The sequence below is a fragment of the Scatophagus argus genome, chromosome 16, assembly GCF_020382885.2.
Source record: "Scatophagus argus isolate fScaArg1 chromosome 16, fScaArg1.pri, whole genome shotgun sequence".
Classification (NCBI taxonomy): domain Eukaryota; kingdom Metazoa; phylum Chordata; class Actinopteri; family Scatophagidae; genus Scatophagus; species Scatophagus argus.
The window spans coordinates 10,782,698-10,805,856 of NC_058508.1; the positions used below are offsets into that span (position 1 = coordinate 10,782,698).

At 41.0% G+C, this 23,159-nt stretch overlaps 2 protein-coding genes across 3 annotated transcripts; one reads left to right on the plus strand and one right to left on the minus strand.

Moving 5' to 3' along the window:
• Positions 1 to 3,497: 3,497 nt before the first annotated feature.
• luc7l3 (LUC7-like 3 pre-mRNA splicing factor) lies at positions 3,498 to 9,713 on the minus strand. Of its 2 annotated transcripts, none has more exons than XM_046414839.1 (11): positions 9,419 to 9,713; positions 8,765 to 8,831; positions 8,618 to 8,657; positions 8,390 to 8,534; positions 8,164 to 8,238; positions 7,830 to 7,934; positions 7,347 to 7,508; positions 6,723 to 7,114; positions 5,633 to 5,853; positions 5,246 to 5,469; positions 3,498 to 5,055 (listed from the first exon to the last, which is right to left on the minus strand). In XM_046414839.1, exons 1-10 carry the CDS (start codon positions 9,515 to 9,517, stop codon positions 5,279 to 5,281), a joined length of 1,497 nt encoding a protein of 498 aa, XP_046270795.1. In that variant the 5' UTR covers positions 9,518 to 9,713; the 3' UTR covers positions 3,498 to 5,055; positions 5,246 to 5,278. The 2 variants fall into 2 exon arrangements, with proteins under 2 accessions (XP_046270795.1, XP_046270793.1); XM_046414837.1 differs by having other exon boundaries at positions 3,498 to 3,575; positions 9,419 to 9,711.
• A 985-nt stretch (positions 9,714 to 10,698) lies between these two features.
• ankrd40 (ankyrin repeat domain 40) lies at positions 10,699 to 18,600 on the plus strand. Its single transcript, XM_046414840.1, has 5 exons — positions 10,699 to 11,254; positions 12,060 to 12,208; positions 12,446 to 13,090; positions 14,249 to 14,430; positions 15,549 to 18,600. The coding sequence occupies exons 1-5, from the start codon at positions 11,121 to 11,123 to the stop codon at positions 15,690 to 15,692; spliced, it is 1,254 nt and encodes a 417-aa protein (XP_046270796.1). The 5' UTR covers positions 10,699 to 11,120; the 3' UTR covers positions 15,693 to 18,600.
• Positions 18,601 to 23,159: the final 4,559 nt, after the last annotated feature.

Sequence of the window (23,159 nt, forward strand, 5' to 3'; positions counted from 1 at the left end):
GCAGTCTGCACTTTAAGTGCCTGTGGGGATCGTATCACTACATCACCTGTAATAACATAAGAAAAAACACTGAGAGACAGAATATTAGTGCTACAGCTGTGAGTAATGCAATTGGCACTAGCTCAGCACAAATGACAGACGCCTTTAGGGGAAATTATATTCCCGCATCAGAACTGACTGACAGCTGACATAAGCTGTTGTGTGTGTGTGTGTGTGTGTGTGTGTGCTGGAGTTTAGATCATTAATCAGACAGCACACTGGCAGTACTGATGAATTGCCTTCTCTGCTGCATAATCTACATGCTGCTTTTCCTCTCGACCTTCACTTGAGATTGACTGTGCGTCTATGTGAAGAAGCAGTAGAAGTAGAGAAAGGAGGAGACAATCTATCTCCATTATCCTCTCTCACCCTGGTTGTTTAGCTTCACATCAGACTCACTCCCTCCATCTCTCCCCTTGTTTCCTGCTCTATCACTTTTTCCTTTTTTCCTGTCTTTTCAGCTCCTTATCTTAATGTTGTTTGTTCCCTCTGTTTTTTCCACAGGCTGCAACTTTTACCCTGGGGAAATACTGCTTTTCCTAATGACATGTTCAGATTGTGTACTGCTGGAGAGAATGGGATGTTAATGCCGCCTGAGCGTGACACTGTTCCCAGGGCACCTCCCTGCTCGTGTGTGTGAAAGAACATGCGGTAAAGAAATACTCTATCTGCACTGCTGTGGGGCTTTCCTTGAAAAATGGGTACATGCTGCCTCCTGCTGTTCTGTAACGCAAAAGTTTGTGCAGTATATTAAAAACTAAATGCTAGATTCAACGTTATAAAGTGCAATCTTCACATGATGATAAATAGCAGAAAATCAGTTTCAGCTCATCATCGCCACCTGTCCCATGAATCCAACTCGCAACCATGCATGTCTGCTGCTGCCTGGAGCTAATCTATCTCCCCTCAAACCAGGGCCTCACTTCCATGGGTCATTGTTCCATATTTCAGCTTCTGTCCCAGAAGTTAACAGACCGTCTGAAGCCCACCTGCTACCATGGTGTTCAGGGACAGGAAGCGAATCCAGGGGCCAAGAGGTTCAGGTAACGACTCAGCTCGAGACCGAGCAGCCACAAGAGAGACAGTGAGAGAGAGAGAGAGAGAGAGGATCAGAGGTCACAGCTGGGCAAGTCCACTTGCACAATCAAGCATGGTTATGTGTCATTATTGGATAATTTGCTTGTGAGGTACACAAACACCCAAAGCCATTTATTTCTCAAACACTAATTGAACTCTATTGAGACTGCGTAAAACTGGTATTTCCCCACTGACAATGGGGATAATGGGGACAATGGGGCAAAGCAAAACCGTGCTACAGGACATTTTCAGCAGTGGAACATGAAGCCAGATTATGCACCATGACAATGTTTAACTGCATCCTTATCCAAGGAAGCAGATTTGGACATAGCTGAGTCAGTAATGAGGATGATCGTTCAGATTATTAATCTCAAGTAGTCACAAATGTTACCAGTGTACACAGGCTTTCTAATAAGAACATACAAACTTTGCCTGAATTATACCTCTTTCCATAACGCTGCACCAGAATCACCTCCATCCATGTCTGTTCAGATTCACATAATGTAGTGAAAACTTTGAAAGAGTAAACAGTGATAATTGTAGTTCTTGGCAAAATAATATTTATATTATACATCAGTATATTGACTTAGCACTGTTGCCTCATAGCAAGAGGGTTCCAGGTTCGAATCCCGGTCTGGGCCCTTCTATGTGGAGTTTGCATGTTCTCCCTGTGCCTGTGTGGGTTTTCTCCAGGTACTCCGGCTTCCTCCCACAATACCAAAAACATGCACATTAGGTTAATTGGCTACTCTAAATTGCCCCTAGGTGTGAGTGCGAGAGTGTGTGGTTGTCTGTCTTTGTGTGTTGGCCCTGCGATTGACTGGCGACCAGTCCAGGGTGTACCCTGCCTCTCGCCCGTAGTCAGCTGGGATAGGCTCCAGCTCCCCCGCGACCCTGACGGATAAGCAGGATAGAAAATGGATGGATGGATCAGTATATTGACATGTATGATTCAAGTGAATAATCCCCAGTAAGAAACAAAGTGATGCTATACGAAGATACTGGAACACTGGTTAAATTTTGAATATGATGTATGTGTGGACATCTACAGACATGCAAGTTCAGCCAGGTGAAGAAATTGTAACAGGGTTTGCTTCTTGCAGTCCACAGCCTGGTCACAATTTTTAAGTTTGTAACAGCACCTGTGTGAAAGAAAATGCTGAGACTGGCTTACGTCTTTGTCTTCCTGATACCAAAGAAGTGTTCTCATTAGATTCACAACTAAAAACTAGTTAAACACAATAAAGCTAGGCTGATTGTTATACTCATTTGCCCCAAAAATATAAATTCATTAAGCAAAACACTTGTTTCTAACTTTAACACTAATTGTGAAAATTAGTCAAACTCTGGATGGCGCATACAGCTGAAGAGGGACATTCGTGTAGCTGAGTTAAAATTACCCACTAAAGTCTTTCTGCATTTTACTTAAAAACACCCAGCCTTGATTCAAGGTTTTCCAGGCAACCCAGCAAACCTGCTTCTAGGGAAATATCAATTGTGTGACTGTAGCCTGTTGCTTTTAAGGAAAGCCCAAAATGCAGGATCAACTTCACATCAGCAAACCTCATATTATAACTCCATATTATAGCCTAGCTGCAACTCAACTCATTCCAAGGACATTTTACCAAACTTCCTCAGAGGAGGACTCAAAGTCTCACTTCCTTGCTGATTCCCAGTCTGTTATTCATTGCATCATCCTGCTTTTAATAAGATAAAACAGACACTCTTGGTTGACAGTCCTAGTGGTGAGGGAAAGAAAAAAAAGAAAAAACACACACTCAAAGCATTAACAAGTTTTTACTTTTTATTCATTGGGACAACATAGACATTAAAAGCAGAGCAAAATGAAACAAATCTTCAGCCTTCAAAAATCATTGATCAAAATGAAATCAGTATTATTATTTTTTTTTAATTTTACAATGTGAGCTCTAAGCGGAGGAGAAAAGAGACACACCCTGTCACTGGACTAACATTGTACATACGCGTTCAACTGACTTTTAAATAAAGAAGGTCAGAAAGTGAAGTGGATCCTGACAAACCAAAACAAACCACAAGCACTGTTTTTATTTCACTTTCACTAAATGTCAAGAAACAAGGAGGATGTGTAAAGATTTTTGAAAATAAGAACACAAAAAAAAAAAAAAAACAAACCATAATGAAGTTCTCTAAGTTTGGTATTTAAAGTGATGCCCGGCTGACATCTAGATCAAGAGAAGTACATCAGATGAACCACAACTACCCTCATCCATCCAAAATATAGACAGGTAATGGAACATGAAAATCAATGTTTCTTTTTGTTTTGTTTTCCTCTCTCCTCATGTACACGTGTATGTTCCTGTTTTTAAATAAGCCACTACACATTTGTGGTTCACCTTGTTTTCAAGCAGCGAAGTGTCAGGTTCAGGTTAAGGATGGGTGCGCTCTTCCTCGTCTTCCTCCACCAGATATCCCAGCCTCCCCTGTTGAGCAGAAATGTTCACAAAATGCAGTGTTAGCAAAGGTCCCACCATAAGTGCTTGTAGCAACAACTGCTGCTACTGGAGCAACAATACTGTCTACAGAATGACCACTGGTCGAATACATCCCTCACCTTAACCACAGAGGAAAGTGAAGATCATAGTCAAGAGACACTGTTAATATTGCACAAATATTATCTGTATACTAATGCATAATTGGATCGGAATATTCTGATGTTTAGTACATTTTTGTCAGTTTGTTTTAACTGTATTGCTCAGATCAGAAGTTTTTACTTTTATTTTTTAAAAGTTACCACAAAGTTTGGTCACTTAGACCTTAAAAATAAACCAAAAAACAGTGACCTGTTTGACATTCCTTAGATCAAGGGCAAAATGTGCACTTGACATATTTCAAACCGTTTATTTGAACAAGTGACATTAAAATGATCTTGTAACATTAATCCTGAATAGCACACTGTTGCCTTTGGCAGAGGTATATCAAACAGGCTGTTTGTGAATCTGAGCATGGAAAGAAAAAGGTGTGTCTCTGACATTTCTATAGAATGACCTTTTCCCAAAATATATCTGAAAGTTAACCAAGAATATCAAAATAAATAAAGAAACAAACACAATAAAAAATATATATATACACAGTCAAGCTTTCAAGTTCATGTTCTGGAGAAGTACAGAATTGTTTTTCTGACAGGCAACAGCATTCAGAAATGGATGTGGGTAGAGAAAGGAGTACCTGGGGTGAGTACCTGCACAGTTTGACAGTCAGAGAGTATCCATGATTTTTAATTTGCCCTTTTCTCATGTGGTCTCGCTCACAACACCAACGCTGTGTGAGGTATGGGAAGTCAGCTGCAATTCATTCGATAAACCCTACCCTCCAGTTAGTTAGTTACGTAAGGCCCCCGGTGCTATAACACCCCCCAAACACACACTGCATGGCATTATCAGGCACAGTAAGCTGGACAACAAATCCATGGCATTTGAGTTATGATTCAAATAAATGGATTGTTTTTCTTTCCTTCACATACACCTTTGACTCTAGCTTAAAGTATGTCTGTATATTTACATGTGAGCAGGAGAAATCCTTACTGATGGTTATACAAACATGTAGACACACAGTGCCGGAATTTTCTCTTTAAATGGAATGTAATAACTCAGCAAATCAAATTATTACATTTTCCTAATTCAGAATAAAATAAATAATAATAATAATAAAAAACAATAAATAAAAACAGGTAAATACAGGCAGGAAAAAAATTGATTGGACTGGTTAATATTTCTTCTGCCATTGTGTCCACAAAGACAAATATACTATTATATCATGAACCGATACAAAACAAGGGGTACCTCCGGGAATGTTTGCTCAGGGCTACACTGGCCTTTCCCTCTTGGCTTTGTGTGAATGTTTTCTACTTTCTTCTCATTCATCGGGCCTAGGCCTTCATCTTCAGTGCATACTTACGATGCACTATTCGAAAACAGGATAAAGATATATGCATATAGTACATAAGACAAAATCATAGGCATTGAACTGAACGTAAACAGGGTGGGAGAGGCAGGGTGAGAGGGTGGGTAGGGGAGATGGGAGAGGAGGGGAGGGGTGGGGTGGAGAGTTTGGTTTGAGAGCCAGGGGAAAGCGAGGAGGAGGACACACTTACCTGAGCCTGATCTGAGGTCCTATCAGATCAGTTTTAATTGGACTGAGTGTCACCTTCAGAATGGAGGAGCTCTTGCTGGCCGTTAAGCAGAGGGGAGGAGGCAGAGGCAGGAGGAGCCTCTGTCTCCATCGGTTCCGCTTCTGACGAAGCCTTGATGGAAGCTGCATCGCCGTCAGAGTGCTTGTCTTTTTTAGAGCTGCTCCTCTCTTCTGTCGTCTTACGGTCTGGGAAAACATCAGATGTGATGTGTACAGTCAGGTATTTGGAATAATAGCTTCTGCTGTCTATTCGAAATCAGCACACACTTGGACAAAAACACAACACCTAATGGTCAAGAGAGCAGAACTTTACATGTAGCACACACAAAAACTGCTTTTAAGTCCTCACCTTTGTCTTTCGATGACCGCTCTCTGTCCCTGTCCTTGTCCCGGTCCTTGTCTCTGTGCGTGTCCCTGTCCCTGCTGCGACTGCGGTGGCGGTGAGATTTGCGCTCGGAGCTGCGCGACCTCCTCCTGTCACGACTGCGGGAGCGACGCTTCCTGTCCGAGCGTTCACGGCTGCGCCTCCTGTCCCTGTCTCTGTCTCTGTCCCTTTCCCTGTCCCGGCTCCTACAAAAAGAGGGAGTATTAAGTCATTCAGACAACAAGTGAAAGATGTACTCAAAAATAAAAACACGGTGCTGTTTTATCACATCTCTTCATGCACAGTAATTTATGGTAAAGTGGTGCACATATTTGGTTTTGTATGTTTTATGCTTTTAACGACCAGCGAGGGAGCATCATGTATGAAACTTGTGACTACATTTTGACCATCTGCTTCCCACTCACTTCTTACTACCAAAAACCTTGTATTTAAAATGTCAAAATTTTCTATTAGGGCAAAAGTGATATAATTTTGTCTCTTTAATTGGTGCTGTCAGCACCAAACTTGACGCAGGCAGTAATTTTAGTGTTTGCGACACCAACAACCACATTCCAAAATGAACACAAACCAACAACAAAAGCGGTCATAAAGTCATTAAGTGGACAGTAGCAGAGGTTTGTAATCACAACATTAGGACTGAACCAATACCACTATTTTTCCTGACTGACTACAGGTACTTGCCATCACCAATATGAGTACTCTCGCTATAACTAAACAAAAGTAAACTGATCATGTAAAAGTTCAGTTGCCAGTCCCCTGGTGAGTGGTGAGACGTGAGAGAGCTCATATTCAGACCAGAGCCGACCTCTGCTCGGTGAGAGAGTGCGCTGAACCAGCGGGTCTGCAAGACTTGCTTGACTCAACAGAAACTCGATAGTGGCATCACTACATAATGTAATAACAAGCCTTACCTGCTGTAGGATGCTGACGCTTTGGACAGCATAAATAAATAAACATTTCTACCCATTAGAGAGGGAAGCAACAGAGCAGTAGGGACCAAGAATGCAATACTTTTAATATAGTGGTTAGTACAGTTCAAGATAATCAGCCATACCTGCTGCGTTTGCGTTCCCTCTCTCTGTCCTTGTCTCTGCTCCTGGACCTCCGGCGATCACGGGACCTGCTCCGTTTCCTGTCTGATGTCCGACTGGAGTGGCGGCTGTTGGAGTGGCTTCGGCGTGCCCTCCTGTCCCTGTCCCTATCCCTCTCCCTGTCGCGGTCTCTGTCTCGGTCTCGATCCCGTTCTCTGTCTCTCTCCCTCTCACGTTCTCTCTCCCGCTCTCGTTCCCTCTCCTTCTCTCGTTCTTTCTCCCGTTCCTTCTCCTTCTCTTCCTCTTCTTTACGCTTTTTCTCCCGTTCCTCTCTCTCCCGTTCACGGTCTTCTCTGTCCCTCCTGAGTGCCGGGTTTTCACCTTGGGGGTCTTCTGAACGCCGACGTAATTTCTCCTATGGAGAAATGAGCAAACGCCCGCGTGTTAATTAAGACAAGTTGATCAATAAATTTGAAACCACAGTCGAAACCAAACACAGTCCAGGTGAAGTAATCTGTTACATCCAAAAATAGGAGGCAAAGGTGATGTAACTTCTCTTGCAAAAAATACATAAATCATTTACAAACTCATGTGTACTGCATCTCATTATCTATGTATGTATGCATTGTGTCTGGTGATCCTGTTACCTTCAGTTCCTCTACAGTGGATTTGATCTTGGCATAGCCCATGTGCTGCTTGCCCATCAAGTGGTCATCCACTCGAGACTGTGCATCACCAACGATGAGGAAGGCCCCGCACACCTCACACACCTCCATCTGTTTCTCCTGGGCGGCAAAGCTTTCGATGGTCTAAATAGAAAGGACAAGTCAGTTACATCATAAAGAAACATATTAAGCAATATATTTCTGCTTTAGACAATAGCTGCTCAGCCAATTTACACTCTGCTTTGAGGGCAATGTATGAAATCACTTAAATCAGGATGTATGTTATTAGCTTTAGTGAGAAATAACTTTAAGCTACCCATGATGAACAAAAGTCAGACTGGGGAAATCATCTTCATTCCATGTTTAGTTTGGCTTTTTGTTTAAAAGAATGGAACGTGTTTTATAACAGATAGCATTACATGAGCAGCACCTGTAGGTCGATTAGCCTGGAGTTAGCTGACTCACCGAGGGGGTGGAGCTGAGCAGCTCCCTCTCCTCCTTCAACTGCTCCACCAGCTTCATCATTCCCTGGGCCTCCTCCACACGGCCCTCTGACCCCAGCTCCTCAATCTAAGCAAAAACAAAACTGAGTCCAGTCAAACCAAACACACTGCAATGTCATATCACTGACAACTAAATTCCTGAAGCAACAATGAGGATGTACTTTTATGTAGTCTTATTTTATGTAATATATTTATTACAAATGAACTCTTCTAGTATCTAGCACCACATTAGTGATGCTATGGTGCCTTTCCGGTTAAAAACATCTACTAACTGATTTCAACATGTTCATACAAACCTGAACAACCAGGTCTTCAATCTTCTCCGTTAGAACCTGAACTTTCTCCTCATTCTTTCCTGATGGACCAGGACCCTGCGGAAATAAAACACACCATATGGCTTGGTCAACCACACAAACAGGCCATGCAATATTCTTCTAAGTTTATGATGTACACTGAAAGCTAAAATGCAATGCACTGAGAAGCACAGTCTACAGAACAATGTCTCAAAACCAAAGCACGAACCCCTGCATTCTGCTGAGCCTGGGAAAGCGCGAGGCGAGCATGCCCCCTACGAATCCGCCGTTCAACCTCTGCCAGGAGAGACTGCAGGTAGCGCAGGAAGTCTCGCTCGTAGCCCTCCTTCATGAATCGAGAGCTTTTCTCATACCTGGTAACAAAGAGATTGGAATAGTTTTAGAGGTTGATCTGTCAAGGCTCAAATAAATTATAGTAAAAACAAACAAAACTTACAGTGTCCGAAGATTTTCATCATGGATTTTCTCACAAGGGCCTGTTAACGAATTGTGACATTTAATTATATTCATATATAACAGATGCAACTATGAGACACTGCTTTATTAAAATGCAGTTAAATATATGTGCAAAATTTTGACTTACCCAAGTCAGAGCGGGTGTTTGTGAACAGCTCAGCTGGGCAGAAACCACACAGATAGTATCGACATACCTTGAAAGTAGAAAGGACAGATTTTTAATATTTCAAACAGAATTCTTTTTTAAAAAATATCGCTCCCAGCATTAGTTACATCGCAAAAACAGTTCAAACATAACAGTGACTTAGCTACTCATATGTTAACTGGGGACTAATTAACCTAGCGAGTCAGTACTACAGTCAGATTAGCATAATATAGTAACAACCACGCATGTCAAATTACTCGTTAACATTACATCCACTAAACAAATAAGGATATAGAGCTAGTAAGTGCTGATAATTACTTCAGTATTAACCTACTCAAAGCTAACGCTAGCAGCAGAACAAGCACATAATGTTAAAACTAACCAGCAATATTTGAAGCCTAACTTAATGAATTAGCTTTGGAACATTATGGTGCTAATTTAACACGCGTGCCTACGCAACACTCGTTACCAATTCCCTGTATTATCGTTGAAATTTGTCGTAACGGTCTAATATGGACGTCTTGATTGTGTTAACTCTCACATTCGGGATACAATGATTCCAAGTATTTTCGCTAGCTAACGTTATGTTAGCTTCTCAAACTAGCTAGGCTAACGTTAGCTGGAATGCTCACTTACGCTCTCGTCGTCCCATCGCACGTTAGATCGTTTCTCGTCAGGGGCCAAGTTTCTGTCTCGGCCCATTAACTCATCGAGTAGCTGGGCTGCTGAAAGCATTTTTCCTGCAGTAATGTAGCCTCGACTTAAAATACCACGATGTCCCCCTGAACAGTCAGTTCACACCATCTATTGCGCGCAAAATACTTCTAATCAAAATGGCAGACGCAGATACAACAACGCCCGTTCATGGTTCAACTACAGCCACTTAGCAGCAGCACATTCAGCCTCTGAACCGGAAGTGCTAGTTTGAAGTTTCACGTTGACCATACGGACGGTGACCATTGCTGTACTGGGTGCGCCTATCGGTAATAAGAAAAAAGCGTCACAATACAATCCGCAGCATACTAACACTTCCAGAGATAGTTTCATAATTCTCGTGGTCAACTGTCTTCCACACCTAACTTACAAGACTATTGTAGGATCACAACACTGTGAAGGATTACTCCGCAAGTCGTAGCAGCGGACCGAAATGTTTTTTAATAATTAATATTTTTCTTATTTTCTAATCCCCTCATTTAGATACTGTGGTTTGAAAATATTCATCAGAAGTTGTTGTATGCCATTATGCCTGTTAATGGTAATATCATACATTTAATATGTTGTGGTTCCACACTGTGAACACAAGAGAGCGATAAAAACCCATAATAAGCCTGCCTTACTAAGGATAGTTAAAATCATGAGTTTTAATGCCCACTAGTGGTCACAAGGGGTGCTACACTAGCTTAAGATCAAGTTTGTGCCTCTAAATTTGACCACGACAGAAACAGTTAAAATTCATTTCTTATATTTTTTAGCAGTTTCTTTCATTTACATAATTTTACATTTTACGTTTCCCTTACGCTTTTTTCTCTTGTGTATTAGGCATTAGGTTAGTCGTACGTATATAATATATTATTGAACAATTATTTTACTTTACCTTGAATTTCCCTCGGGATCAATAAAGTATCTCTCTATCTATATCTCTATCTCTATCTACTTAATGTGGTGCTGAAGCATGTTTCCATAATTTTGTATGAGTCAATATGCTATTTTTACATTATTGTTATTATTTTTATCCACTGGTTGCCTGGGTATTGATGGCAACGTGTGTGTACGAATCCCTACATGAAAAAAAATATTTTAACTTATTAATTTATTATTTATAGTTACTTAATGACTAGAACTGGTATTTTAATTTCACATAAGACTATTAAGATTATTTAGAGTATTCAGGTGGGAACCAATATTCGTGCTCATTGTTGTTACATCTAAAGATGCCCCCCGAGGAGGCGGTGGTGTTTCTGGTAGCCCTCCGACGGAGCTCTGGCACCACTGACAGATTGAATGAGTGTTGGCAGTAGTACTGTGACCTGAACCAACAACAGAAATACATGTCGATGACGGGACCTTCAGTATAAACGCCAAAGACACCGACTATCAACCCAAATTTGCATTAGCCGAAGCGATACGCTACTATAACCTCGCACCAAAGACTGCTAGCCCCTCGTTAAGCTAACCAGAAGGTACGCCTAGCCGGGTAGCTAATGCTAGCAGCCAAGTCTATTTATAGTGGACCTCTGTGTCATCAGTAGGGGAATCGTTAGGCGATTAGTATTGACAACTTAATCCGAGAGGTTTCTGTGTATCCTATGGTCTCGCAGCGCTAGTTGTCTGTACCAAAATGTCCACCACTTCGTTGGATAAAGAATTACAGGAGCGACTGAGAGAGGCGTCTGCCATCGGGGATATCGACGAAGTGCGGACATTGGTGGAGAGTGGAGTTAATGTTAATTCACAGAACGAAATAAATGGATGGTGAGTGTTTTGACGAATACATGCGGTTTAAACTTTGTCAAACGCAAGCTGACAAGTGTTGGTTTGCTTCACAGATTTGCAAACATTTAGTATTTGACGATGAAGTTGAAGAGTTCAGTGCAGCTAAATGCGTTGTTTCAGGGATTAGAAATGGTTGGTGTTATCTGATTATGCAGAGCCGGGTAGGTTAGTCAGCCATACGTGCCACGTTTTATTTTGCTTACTTAGTAAATTAATGCCCTGTTAGTGCTTATTTGTGAATGTTGGAAGCCTCAAAACAACAGAATGGAACAGTGACTGTGGCGTGGAGTGAAATAAAGTGTGGGTTGACACAGGCAGTACCACAGGTAGTAAGTATGGTGACTTGTACAAGAGCAACACAGCTACAAAAATATCCTATAAACACTACAATCTTGTCAGCTCATAAGTAAAATTAGTAAACAATATAGTCGTGTCGAAACATTTTTTCGACAAGTATGAGCATAATTAAGACTATGTGTCTGTGCCTATAAATAGTGAAGTAATATTATTTGAATTATCTTCTAATTTCACTCTGGTCCTTTGAGTCTGAGGCAATAATACCATATATATTATATTCTGTATGCCGGTGCCTCCCTAGTGCAGGTGAACTTTGACTCCACTAGGAAGTTGATTAGATAACTTTCATTATGATATGTAACTAACTACATGAATGTCACTCTCACGTGATCTTCAGTACAAACAATCTTATAAAGTTATTTATTTGTCTACATGTGTTTGTGTTTTTGTTTATTGAACTGTGTTCACTGTCCAATAATCCCACCAGGACATGCCTTCACTGGGCTTGCAAGAGGAACCATAAGCACATAGTGTCCTACTTACTCGGTTGTGGCGCAGACAAAGAAATCCTCACAGCTAAGGATGAGTTGGCCTCACAACTCACATCCAAGCCAGAGATCAAACGACTTTTAGGAGGTAAAGTACACCTTTCTTGCCCTCTCATTCCCTGTTCCTGTCACATTATTATATCAGTCTTTTGTTGCTTGTGGTATGTGATATATCAGTTGCATACACAGCCCATCTGGTACTCTAACATGTAATGAACAGATTATAACTTCCTCCCTAAGCTCTGAACTGTCTGTATTGTCATTTTGAGCTTTTTTTTTTTTTAAAGGAAGTTCTATCTTTTTTTATGCTCATTAATTACCACAGTTGAAGTGGAGGAAGTGCCTGAGGTCAAGGAGCCTGAGTTGCCAATCATCCCCAACTACCTGTCTAACCCGCCCTTCATGTATTCCAAGATGGATAACAAGTCAGAAATCATCCTGGCCCAGCACCTTACACAGAATGGTTCTGGAGAACACAACGAGGACACACACAGTGATTCGGCCTCCCTTTCTCCAACTCATGAGCCTCAGAAATCTCAGAGCCTTCTCTCTGATGGCCCCACCCCTCCTTCAAACCCCACCACTAACCGCCAAGCCCAGGCTGGGGAATTCTTTCCTGTGACTGAGCAAAATGGTGTGACACCCAGCTCGGCCTTGTCCCATAACCATGCTGTTGTCAACTGCACTGTGCCCATGGACCTGTCAGTTGAGCCGCACCTCGTCAACCATGCTGAATACCCACATGTGGTGGCACACAATGGCACCATGTGCTCCCCTCCATTGCCCTCACCCAGCCCCAGTTTGGCCAGCAGCAGTGGAAGCCAGGTCCAGGCTCCGGTGGCCGGTGCTAACCCGACAATGAACAGGCAACAGTCTATCCCACAGCAGCTGAGCTACAGCCAGGCTGGTGGGCCCATGCCAGCCTTCCAACCTTTTTTCTTCACGAGCACCTTCCCTGTCAATGTGCAAGGTGAGACAGTTATCATGTGTCATCAGGTGTGTGTGTGTGAGAGAGAGAGATGAACTTTATTGATCCTACAGCGGGGAAGTTGACTTGTCATGGCAGCTCACAAGAACAGAATAGAATGCAAAAAGAGAGTGTGCAAAACAGTTTCGAAAATAAAAAGATTTTTAAAAGTAGTTAAAATAACCAAATAAAATGAATTTTGTGTGTGTGTGTAAAACCCCTTCCACACAAATGAACATCAGACATCCACAGGTAGAACTGAACATTGTCCTGTTCGTTATAATTCTGTACACCTATTCACCTTCTTGGTGATCGCAGAAAGCTCAAACCAGGAAGTTATCATTTTAGCTTAGCATAAATTCTTGGAGCAGGTAGTTGACAAATGAGAGCACAGACATGACAACATTCTCGTTTGCCATCATGTTGGTAGGACGACTGATCAGTGACAGGCTCAATAGCAACGACACGACCACCTTCTGCGGTTCTTCGTGTCACACAAAGGAATATTATTTACCACAAGATGATCGAAGTTTTAGAGAAGTTATGACACAGACTAAGTGTTTATTTTTCATGAGCAGGAGGTTGTTGAAACAGATTTCATTTCAGTCATAGTAGACCACTGCTATGAATAACAGACTGTTGCCATGGACACAGTTCTGATCATAGACTCTGCAGGACCACCGTGACTTTAACAGTGGTGGCTCACTTGGCAGCACTTTGTGACAAAAACCTTTAACACTCTCTTACTCCATCAGAAAACACAAAGGAAGATTGTTCTAAGGTTAAACGGCACAGAGAGCTACGAAAATGTTCACTTTAATGTGAATTATAGCAAACTGCCAATCAAGGCTACTGAGTTTAAATTGCTGTGGATGGAGTTCTAGAGTTGGACAGACTAGTTTTATTAGAAGAAGCAGTGAACTCGTTTTTTAAATCAATAAAATTATGTTAAAATATCACATGTCAGAATGTTTCTTGCTTCAGTAAGTTGCCGTTTAATAATTTGGAGAATGTACAGTGAGCAGGGTGCATGTGTGTGGGACAAGACTGTCTTAAGCATGAAATGAGCATAATTAAATGCCATCTTGGGCTATGACAGTTATTGTATTGAAAAGCACAATGTTTTTGTTAAAATAGAGGTATTGCTTTGGTCCTCTCTAGAGTTGGTGCTGAAGGTACGTATCCAGAACCCCAACGCACGGGAGAACGACTTCATTGAGGTGGAGCTGGACCGCCAGGAGCTCACCTATCGATCCCTCCTGAGGGTTTGTTGCCGTGAGTTAGATATCAGCGCCGAGCATGTGGAGAAGATCCGCAAACTGCCAAACACCATGTTGAGAAAGGTACGAGAAAGTAGGCCTGCGTATTGTACACAAGTAAAATCTGAAAGTTGCTAGTAGATATCAGACACAGAATGACGATTTATGATTGAGCAGCTGGTGAATTTGAAAATTTTTCTGAGAAGTGGCTGGTAGATGTTCACATTTTAAGAAATAAACCAGTCTGAAAGAATATGGGCTGACAATAACAAGACTCAATGTGTAACCCACAGATGACTGTCATCTCCTAAAGCATTAGATAGATAGGTAGATAGATAGATATACTTTATTGATCCCAGGCTGGGAAATTGCAGAATGCAATTGAATGGGGATTGTAGTTCCACAACACTTAGTAAGACATAGAACAATAATAATTATGATAATAATAAGAAGAAGAACAAGAAGAAGAAGAATGACAAAGTCCATTATTTTCATGTTGCACTGTCAATGTTTCTTATTACACTAGAGTAAATTTATAGTGGCTCACTGCCACTCAGGGATTTGTCTGAGGCAGAGGGTGTCAAAGTTTACTATCAAACAAGATAATGACACTTGAAATAATGCATTATGTGAAACTGTGATTTGAACACTGTTGCATGGCTGGTTTGATACTGAGTGCACAGAAGGTATTCTGAGCTAACCATCTGTTGTCACAATGCTGCCTGACCTGTTTTGTGATAAATGTATAATAGGAGTGACGTATGTATGTAGTGAGGTGCTGATCATTGGATGTAGACTTGGAAATATTGTCATACTGAATGTGCAACACACTGTTTCCATAACTGTATTTGAAACAGTTTGGTCTTTGTCAGCCTCCCACTTTGTGCCTCACAACTGTACTGTCCCAAACTCACTAATTAGGTTGTATGTGACTCAGTTTACCTTCCCACTGAAACCTACCTCCTGTGTACACTACATACCTTTACGTCAGATGCAAGAAAACGGCCAAAATGTCCATCACAATTTGATTAATTGCCGCAGAGACTTTGATAATTTCCCTTGTATTCTGTATGTAGTATGGAGGTAATCATTAGTTGCAGCCCTTGTGTTCCACCATGTGTAGTTTCTGTGCATTTAAAAATTTCAAGGGTAATGAATCTGTTGTTGATTTAAATATATATTTTTTTTTCTTGGCTCTCCAGGACAAGGACGTGGCTCGGCTGCAGGACTTTCAGGAGCTGGAGGTTGTGTTGGAGAAAGCAGAGGGCCTGTCCCTTTTCTCTGGGACCGGTGGGCTATCAGACAGACCCTGCTACAATATGAAGGCCTCCCGCCTCACATACTAGCAAAGCCCGAGGTCTCCCAGCTTATGATGGGCTCCTGTAGCTATCCTCAAGCAACCATAACTAGTTGCCCACCCAGGTCCCTTGTAACAGCTTTGTTCAGCTTTGTTGTTTCACCAATTTCCTGACTGGGATTTGTTTTCTGAAGTTCTGTAGCTGTTGTCCTCCTCCTGTACTCCTCTGGCTCGCCTGCAGCTTTCATGTACTCAACCAGTTCTAAGCGATTACTGATGCATGGTGTCCTCGATTATGTGCGAAAGTATTTGGGCCCCGCTCTCCTCTCTTGATCTCTTTCCTCCCACTGCACTTCATGCCAAGGCTCCGGGGGGACAACAGAGGGAGACATCAGCTTGTCTTCCTCACAGACTGGACTTGAATGGGTTTCTGCAATAGCCTTATATGGACACATCCCTGTACTGGCTGCAGACTTTGGTCACAGAGGAAAATGGTCTGTTAAGGCCAAGAGCAGAGGACGACAGGGAAGGATTTACATAACTCTACTGATAAGCTCTTCATCAGTCCACAGTATAGGACAAGGTGCAGCACAGTGGACATGGCTGAATACAGTTGCAGCACAGTGGACATGCACACAGCAATGTAAATTGCTAGGAAATTGACCTATAGAGGGTTATCGGATATTCTAGCTGGCATACACACTTTCATATATGCTGTAGGCATAAACCTTAGTGTCTTTTCCAGCAGGGGGCATTCATTAATGGCCTAATTCTTAGGTGTCTTGGACTAATAGTACATTAATTTGCTGACCACATATATAGTATGCTTTAATTACATCCATACTAGGATGTACATATTTGGGTAGGAGTGCTTGTTTCCCTGCGTGTTGAAATCATCCAGTCATACACTGTGGAAAGGAAAAAACTGTTTAGTTTGAAATGTTTTGTGTCGTTTCATGTCTGACAAAAAGTTAATTTCTGTGGTAGACATTAATGTGAAGCAACTTGAAGCTCTTTTTTTATTTTTAATTTAATTTTCTATGATACATTACCACTTCTGCTTTTGCAGGGTGTGCTATGTGGTTCAGCCTAACACTTAAAGAGACAGTTCACCCTAAAATCCCAAAGTACTTTTTTCCCCCCCTTTTTAATGTGATTTACTGAGTTTAGGGGGTTTCACCTGATGCCTGCCTGCTCAATTATAATGAAACTAGGTGCCGCCAGCAGTTTCATTTAGGAACTGTTTTCTCTCACTACACAGTAGGAAGCTTGCATGTACTTATGAATGAGAGGCTAGCTAACTAAGCTACTAAACCCGGCTAACATCACACCTAAGCTGAGAAGGACATCATTAACACAATGTGCCCTGATGTTACCTTTCTGTTGTCCTTTTTATTCTTGCAGCCAATATCTCCAAAACTCAACAACTCACACCAAAATAACCGAGATGGATAAATAGCACTAGAGGTAAGAGAAAAAAAAATGTGCTTTTGATTTTGGGGGTGAACTGTCCCTTTTAACAGTCAACTGAAGTATTCCTGTTGAATTTTTTGAGTTCTTTTGACTCTCATTAATAGACCACGCTTGGCGCTTTAGAGTAACCAGACTCCAGTCCCAGCAGTGTTGATGTATGAGGCTCCCACTTGATTTGTCATATAAGTTAAGGCTTCTGTCAAATATTTTGAGTTGCTCTCCTTCTGCTTAACTATGATTAGACTCAAAACCAAAAACTAATCTAGCCAGCAAAGATACTAACTGCAAAATAAACTGTCACTGCTTCAGAAAAGAATGCACCTCTGTTAGACCCAACATGAAGAGGAAATGATGACCTGACTTTATGACACTTGGTTTTATGATTGAGTGCTTCCTAGTTCCTCCAACACGCATCCAAATTCTTTTTTATTTCTTTACATCTCTGTGTCAGTTCACTTTAAACCTAGACTGTCTACTGTATACAATGACTAGATTTCTTTAAGACCTACTAAAAGCAAAAGCATCAGAATAGATCTGGCTTCAGTTTGACTGTCAAAGCCAGAAAAGTGCTAATATTCATTTTTTTAATTTAAATTTTAATTTTTTCTACTTGTAAGTTTAATTGTTTAAGTGTTAAGTCAAGAAGTACAGCCAATGTTGTGCTTTCATCAACACTATATTTTTTTTTTTAACACTTAATGCTGGGGCTCATCTATGTTAAGCAGTGCAGTAAGAGGCCACGACACACACATACACACACCCTACGATCAAAAGATTTCTTACCCAGTGGTAACTGTTTACTGTTCAAATGTACACCTGAAGCTCTTACTGTATTTGTATGTTTTATGATATATTTTTTATTAATTTGTATACTTTTTTTTTTTTTAAAACCAGCTGGGCCTGTTGTGTTTGTGTCAAAAAGTCTGCTATCGTGCAAGAAACAGTTCAACAATGCGATGAGAAGTGCTGAGATGTTATTGTTGAAGCCAAGTGCAATGTGTGTGTGTGGGGGGGTGAAAAAAGAATGTGTTTCCAGAAAGCTTGCAGAGAGAAGAGAAGACTACCAAGAGTGCTTATTTCATGTTCCCAACTATGTTAAATGCTTTATTAAATGAAGTTGTGCCACATGGTCAAGGCAGGAGCTTGGTGGAGAAAGTGGGACAGTGTATGGAAGAAACCCCCCCCCACTCCTCCCTGGCCGTTTTGTGCCCTGGGTTGAGTGCGAGCAGCATGTTCGAAATTCGTTTTTATAGGATCTTCTTTGATTCTGTGGAAGGGAAAATAACTAACTTTGTGTTTGTGGGGTTGCTTATTATTCTAGAACAAGCAGAGTTCAGTTTGACTTAACCTATGCATTCAGAGTCTGATATTTTTATATACAGTACGTCCTGTGTACTTGTTGAAATAATCTTAGCACCGTTAAAGCTGTTTGTTTTTTTGTTCTTGAGACCTGTATCTGTTCTTTGATAAAGCATGGTGAAATATTTGATCTCTTCTTTTTTTCTCTCAAACTGACCATGTGTGGCTCTAAAAGCACAGGTCCATCTGACTAATGATTGATTCATCCAGTTTGAGCGTCTGTGCTAATTCTTACCCTGAATGAAGGAACAGGTTAGATGTTTTGTGTTTTGCGTGTCTGTGGGATGTTAATTAATTAAAAATGTATGTTTCTGCTGAGAGCCACTAGAGGGAGCAGAAGAGCAAACATTGTGGTCAGATAAGCTACAAACTGCAGTATCGGAGGGATTGCTATTCGAACTGATTTAACTGAATTGATGAAATATATTAAAGTAGTTCCGGTCCGTACCTCCATTCACCTTTAGTGCTCTTTAAGAGGAACTCTTTTAGAGTAAGTAAACATGAGGCCATAAATGTCACTTCACCGTCTCATTTTTGACCTCATTTCATAGACATTGAAAGCTGACTAACTGACAGTGATAAACCCTAAATAATAATTAAATTAAATCCTCATTCAGGTCTGTAAATAGTAAATGAAACTGTTATTGTCACAAAAATGATTTGTGACAAGTGATCTCATTTGGGTAATTATGTTGCACTAAAAAAAATAACATGAATAAGTATTCAAAGACAAATTACATACACTTTTAATAAGGTCTTGCATGCACAGTGCTTTTTGTAAACCTGAGTAATAATTTTTGGTTTGACTAAGGAATGGGCTGTGTGGATAACACTTCTAATTGCAGATCTCAGTGCAGGTATATATTGAGATCTAGTACTTTTTTCTGGAAAAATCAGCTTAGGAACTGTAAAATTGTGAAGTGAGGTGTTTTTGGCTAATCAAACCAGTTTGATACATGAAAATTAAAAGTACATCTTACCTTTACTAATAAAGTAGTGCTATCTACAATTGATTAATTAAAACCAAAGTTGTAAAAAGCTTAAACAATATAGAAAAAATGTATATAATCTGACTGTTCATTAGCCAAATGTGTGTAATGAGTCATTGGGAGTCTGCTTTTTGTGTTTTCACCAAGAGGTAGCTGTGTGGGTGTCACATGTTGTACTGCAGAATATGTTTCCTAAGTGAAATAAAGCAGATAACCAATGAAAAATCTGATATCAAGCTACAGTATATGCTGCTCAGATCCCCATTTTCACTAATGGGTTTAGACTTCCTTTACCTTCCTGTTCATTTATTACCACTTCTGTGCACTACTAACGCTAATAAAAAAAACATTTCTGTAAGTGTTCCATATTTGAGAGCTCAGCATTGTTGTACTGTCCAGCTGTGGTTTTGTCTTTGGCCTGTTCATTCACTTTTGACCTCCATTTGCACAACAAGCCGGTATTGTACATTGTGTTATGAACTTCACTAACGAGACATTTTGTTATGTTCCCTTTCTGATTTAAAGAACATAAACAACACTTAAGTTATGGTTGTACTGACCCACTCGTGTATCTGTGAAATCCTTAACCTCTTCAGTGAAATGAATACAATAGTGTTCATGGGGAGAGCAGATGTTCAGATGCTGCAATCTGGGGAGCACAATTGTTGCATAATCTGAGCTGAACAGTGTTGAGAAAGTTAAATGTGTGTGTGTGAGTGTGTGCGCGCATGTGCAACCCATACATGGGGACATAGGAATATAAAGCAATCAGGATATATACATTTAACTGGGCGCCCATGAAGCTGTGCATGTATGCCTGCATGTCTGTCTGTCCATCAGCATGTTGTGCTGTGCGTCTAGACTGGGGCTGAGGAATCAGCTTAGGGCCCTGCTGTGGCTGGACGTGTCTCTCTCCTTTGTTCTGGAGTGAGACACTCATAATAAGCTTAGTATGAACAGTCATAACACAGGCATTGCTTTGAACCAGCTCCGCCAGCTTCCCAGGCCTCAGCCACGGGCGAGAGAAGTTGTGGACCCGCGTCGTCAAGAACCCCTAAGAGCATTTTAGAAATGGAGGCAGAAGGCGACGTTACTTACAAGTACGTGCCTTGGTCGATGTACTTGGACTATGGCCCTTGGTACAATTTGTGCCCCTCTCTAACAGTCATAATGCACAAATCCAATATGCAGAGCTACTTATTTACAACATAGAGGCATGCATGGCACTGTAAAGCCACTGACAGATTAAAGGTGAGGTAAGATGTACAGTATTTTATATGTATCTAAACTGTGGGACTTTGTGGGAGATTTATGCCTCTTTTAGCTGAGGTGTTGTTAAATATGAATATGAATAAACCCACAGTGGAGTGATTTGTCCTTAAATAAGGTAGGAACTAAGCTTATTGATCATCTCATTTTATTTGAGACCACACACAGCATGTTGAATGATTAAAGAAGAAGTTGATGAGAGAAGGTTGATACCACTCTCATATTCAACATCAGGTAGCAGCCAGCAGCCAGTTAGCTTAGCATAAGGATGGTAAACAAAACCCAAAGTGCAAAAACAATAATTTGTGATTTTTTTGAATTGTGGGAGTCTCCACTGGCTGTCTGGCAACTGCTCCCACAGAATATAAGTGTTGTGACACTTGAAGTATGATTCAATCCTACAGGGAAAGAATCAATGGCAGAATTTGTGAAGATGCCGTTGACATGTAGCAGAGTGGTTTTCCATGCTCTACCACCCTTAACATTTCCACATGGCATGGCATGCATAAGAGCGACAACCAGAGAAAGACCCGACTCGGCCCAACATTCCCACTAAGCCTAAAGCCCACTGAGGAAGAATTTTTCACAGTATCTTTGGATGAAGTCTGGTTGAACAATTATTGTACCAGACAAGTTTACGGACATCCAATTTACCTTCATGTCTGCAAGATGCAAGCATTACAACACTTACAGGTTTGGATTTCTTCTTCTCTCACTTGGTTGCTTGCCAAGGATAACATGATTATGATATATGAAAATGCTGCTTTGTCTGTAGAAGAAGCAAGCATCAGGAATTTCAAGCTTTATGTTGGCCTTAACCACAAATCTTCATATTGTGGGAGAATAAACATTAATGGAGGCATCCCCTGAGCTGAGTTGAGTTGTTTTGAACTGGGCTCAGAAAGATGGCGAGGGTGCACAGAGAAGGTCAAAGTCAAGGTCTGTTTGCAGACAATACATGTGCTGAGGGCAGATAGAGTGTTGGAGCACCCTGCATGGGGTCCACTGTGTGGCTTTATTCAATATGTGACATGCCCTGTAGCCCCAGTGTCGGCTATGCTGGGAATGCAGGCTTGAGGGGTGAAGGTTAGGGGGCGAGTGGGTGAGCAGACACTGAAAACACAGCTTGTGTTTGTGAATTTGCAGGCAATTCAGGGCGTGCACGTGTGTGTGTGTGGATGTGTGTGTGTAAAATGAGTAAGATGATGTGTATAATCTGTGCTTCCATTTCATTTAACCTAATCAATGTAAGTCATTAGCATCACCAACTAAATAATCAGTGTTTGTTTACCATTTTAACTATATACTTATGCTCAGATAATTTTTTGTGTGTGTACGTGTGTTTGAGTCTCACCTGTGTGTATGTGTGTGCCTGTGTGTTTTTGCAGAGGGCTCACAGACACAGACCAGACTAACACGACAGGGTTTGGCCTGGAGAACGCTGGGCCTCTTTGGGCTCAGCAGGGACTCAGCTTGGGAAGCAAAGGCTCCACACACACACACACACACACACACATACACACACACTCACACATACACAGCAAGGCTAATAAGATGTTAAACTTTTCTGTTCTTCTAAAGATAAAGGTATATTGTCTTTATAACATCAACAAAACTGTTTTTACTTGACCTAAATGGTGCAAAATGACTTGGGATGGCTGAGGGAATGTGTGCTCGGATCTTCAGCATGATCCTTTTCTTTATTATTCTTTTTTTTTTGTTCTTTTCCTGTTCATGTTCAGGGCTGGTCAGACCACCAACCTTTGTTTTGTTTTTGAAGTCCCATTTTCTGTAAAGCTTCCTGGAATTGGCTTTTGGGGAGCAAACAAGTTTTTCACAGCATGATATCAAACTGTCTGCACTACTTGTGACTTCTTACATGTCAATATTGTGATAGCGTGAGCCTGAAGAGCCTTGAACCTAACAGCGTTCTCATTTATACCCCACTGTACAATATTCCAATATGGACAATGCTTTAAGTATGAAATGGCAAACTGGGTTTTCTCAATAACTTAAACAATTGGTGGACATAGCTGGGGAGTAATGTTCAAAGTTTTGTTTAGAATTTAATGTTCATTTGGCATATTCAGCTGCTGAGACGTGTTAGTCAAGCCAAGATATGGGATGACTAAAAAAGACTTGAAAACTGAGCAAATACACTGCATTCCACAACAGTATTGTGTGCCATCAAGCATGGAAACAATTTAAACACTTAAATCAGTTAAAGTGTCTGTTGGACCTTGTGATCTTGTCGCATATCTGGAAGGCTTGACTCTTGTTGGTCTTCTGAGGTGCAGAAACCTTTAGAGAAAAAGAAGACAAGAAGGTTAAAATGAATGAAGTTTAAGGCCATGGTACAATTAAGTAACGATCCATCATGAATACCTAATGTAACCACCTGTATACTTACATCCACTCCGTCAGTT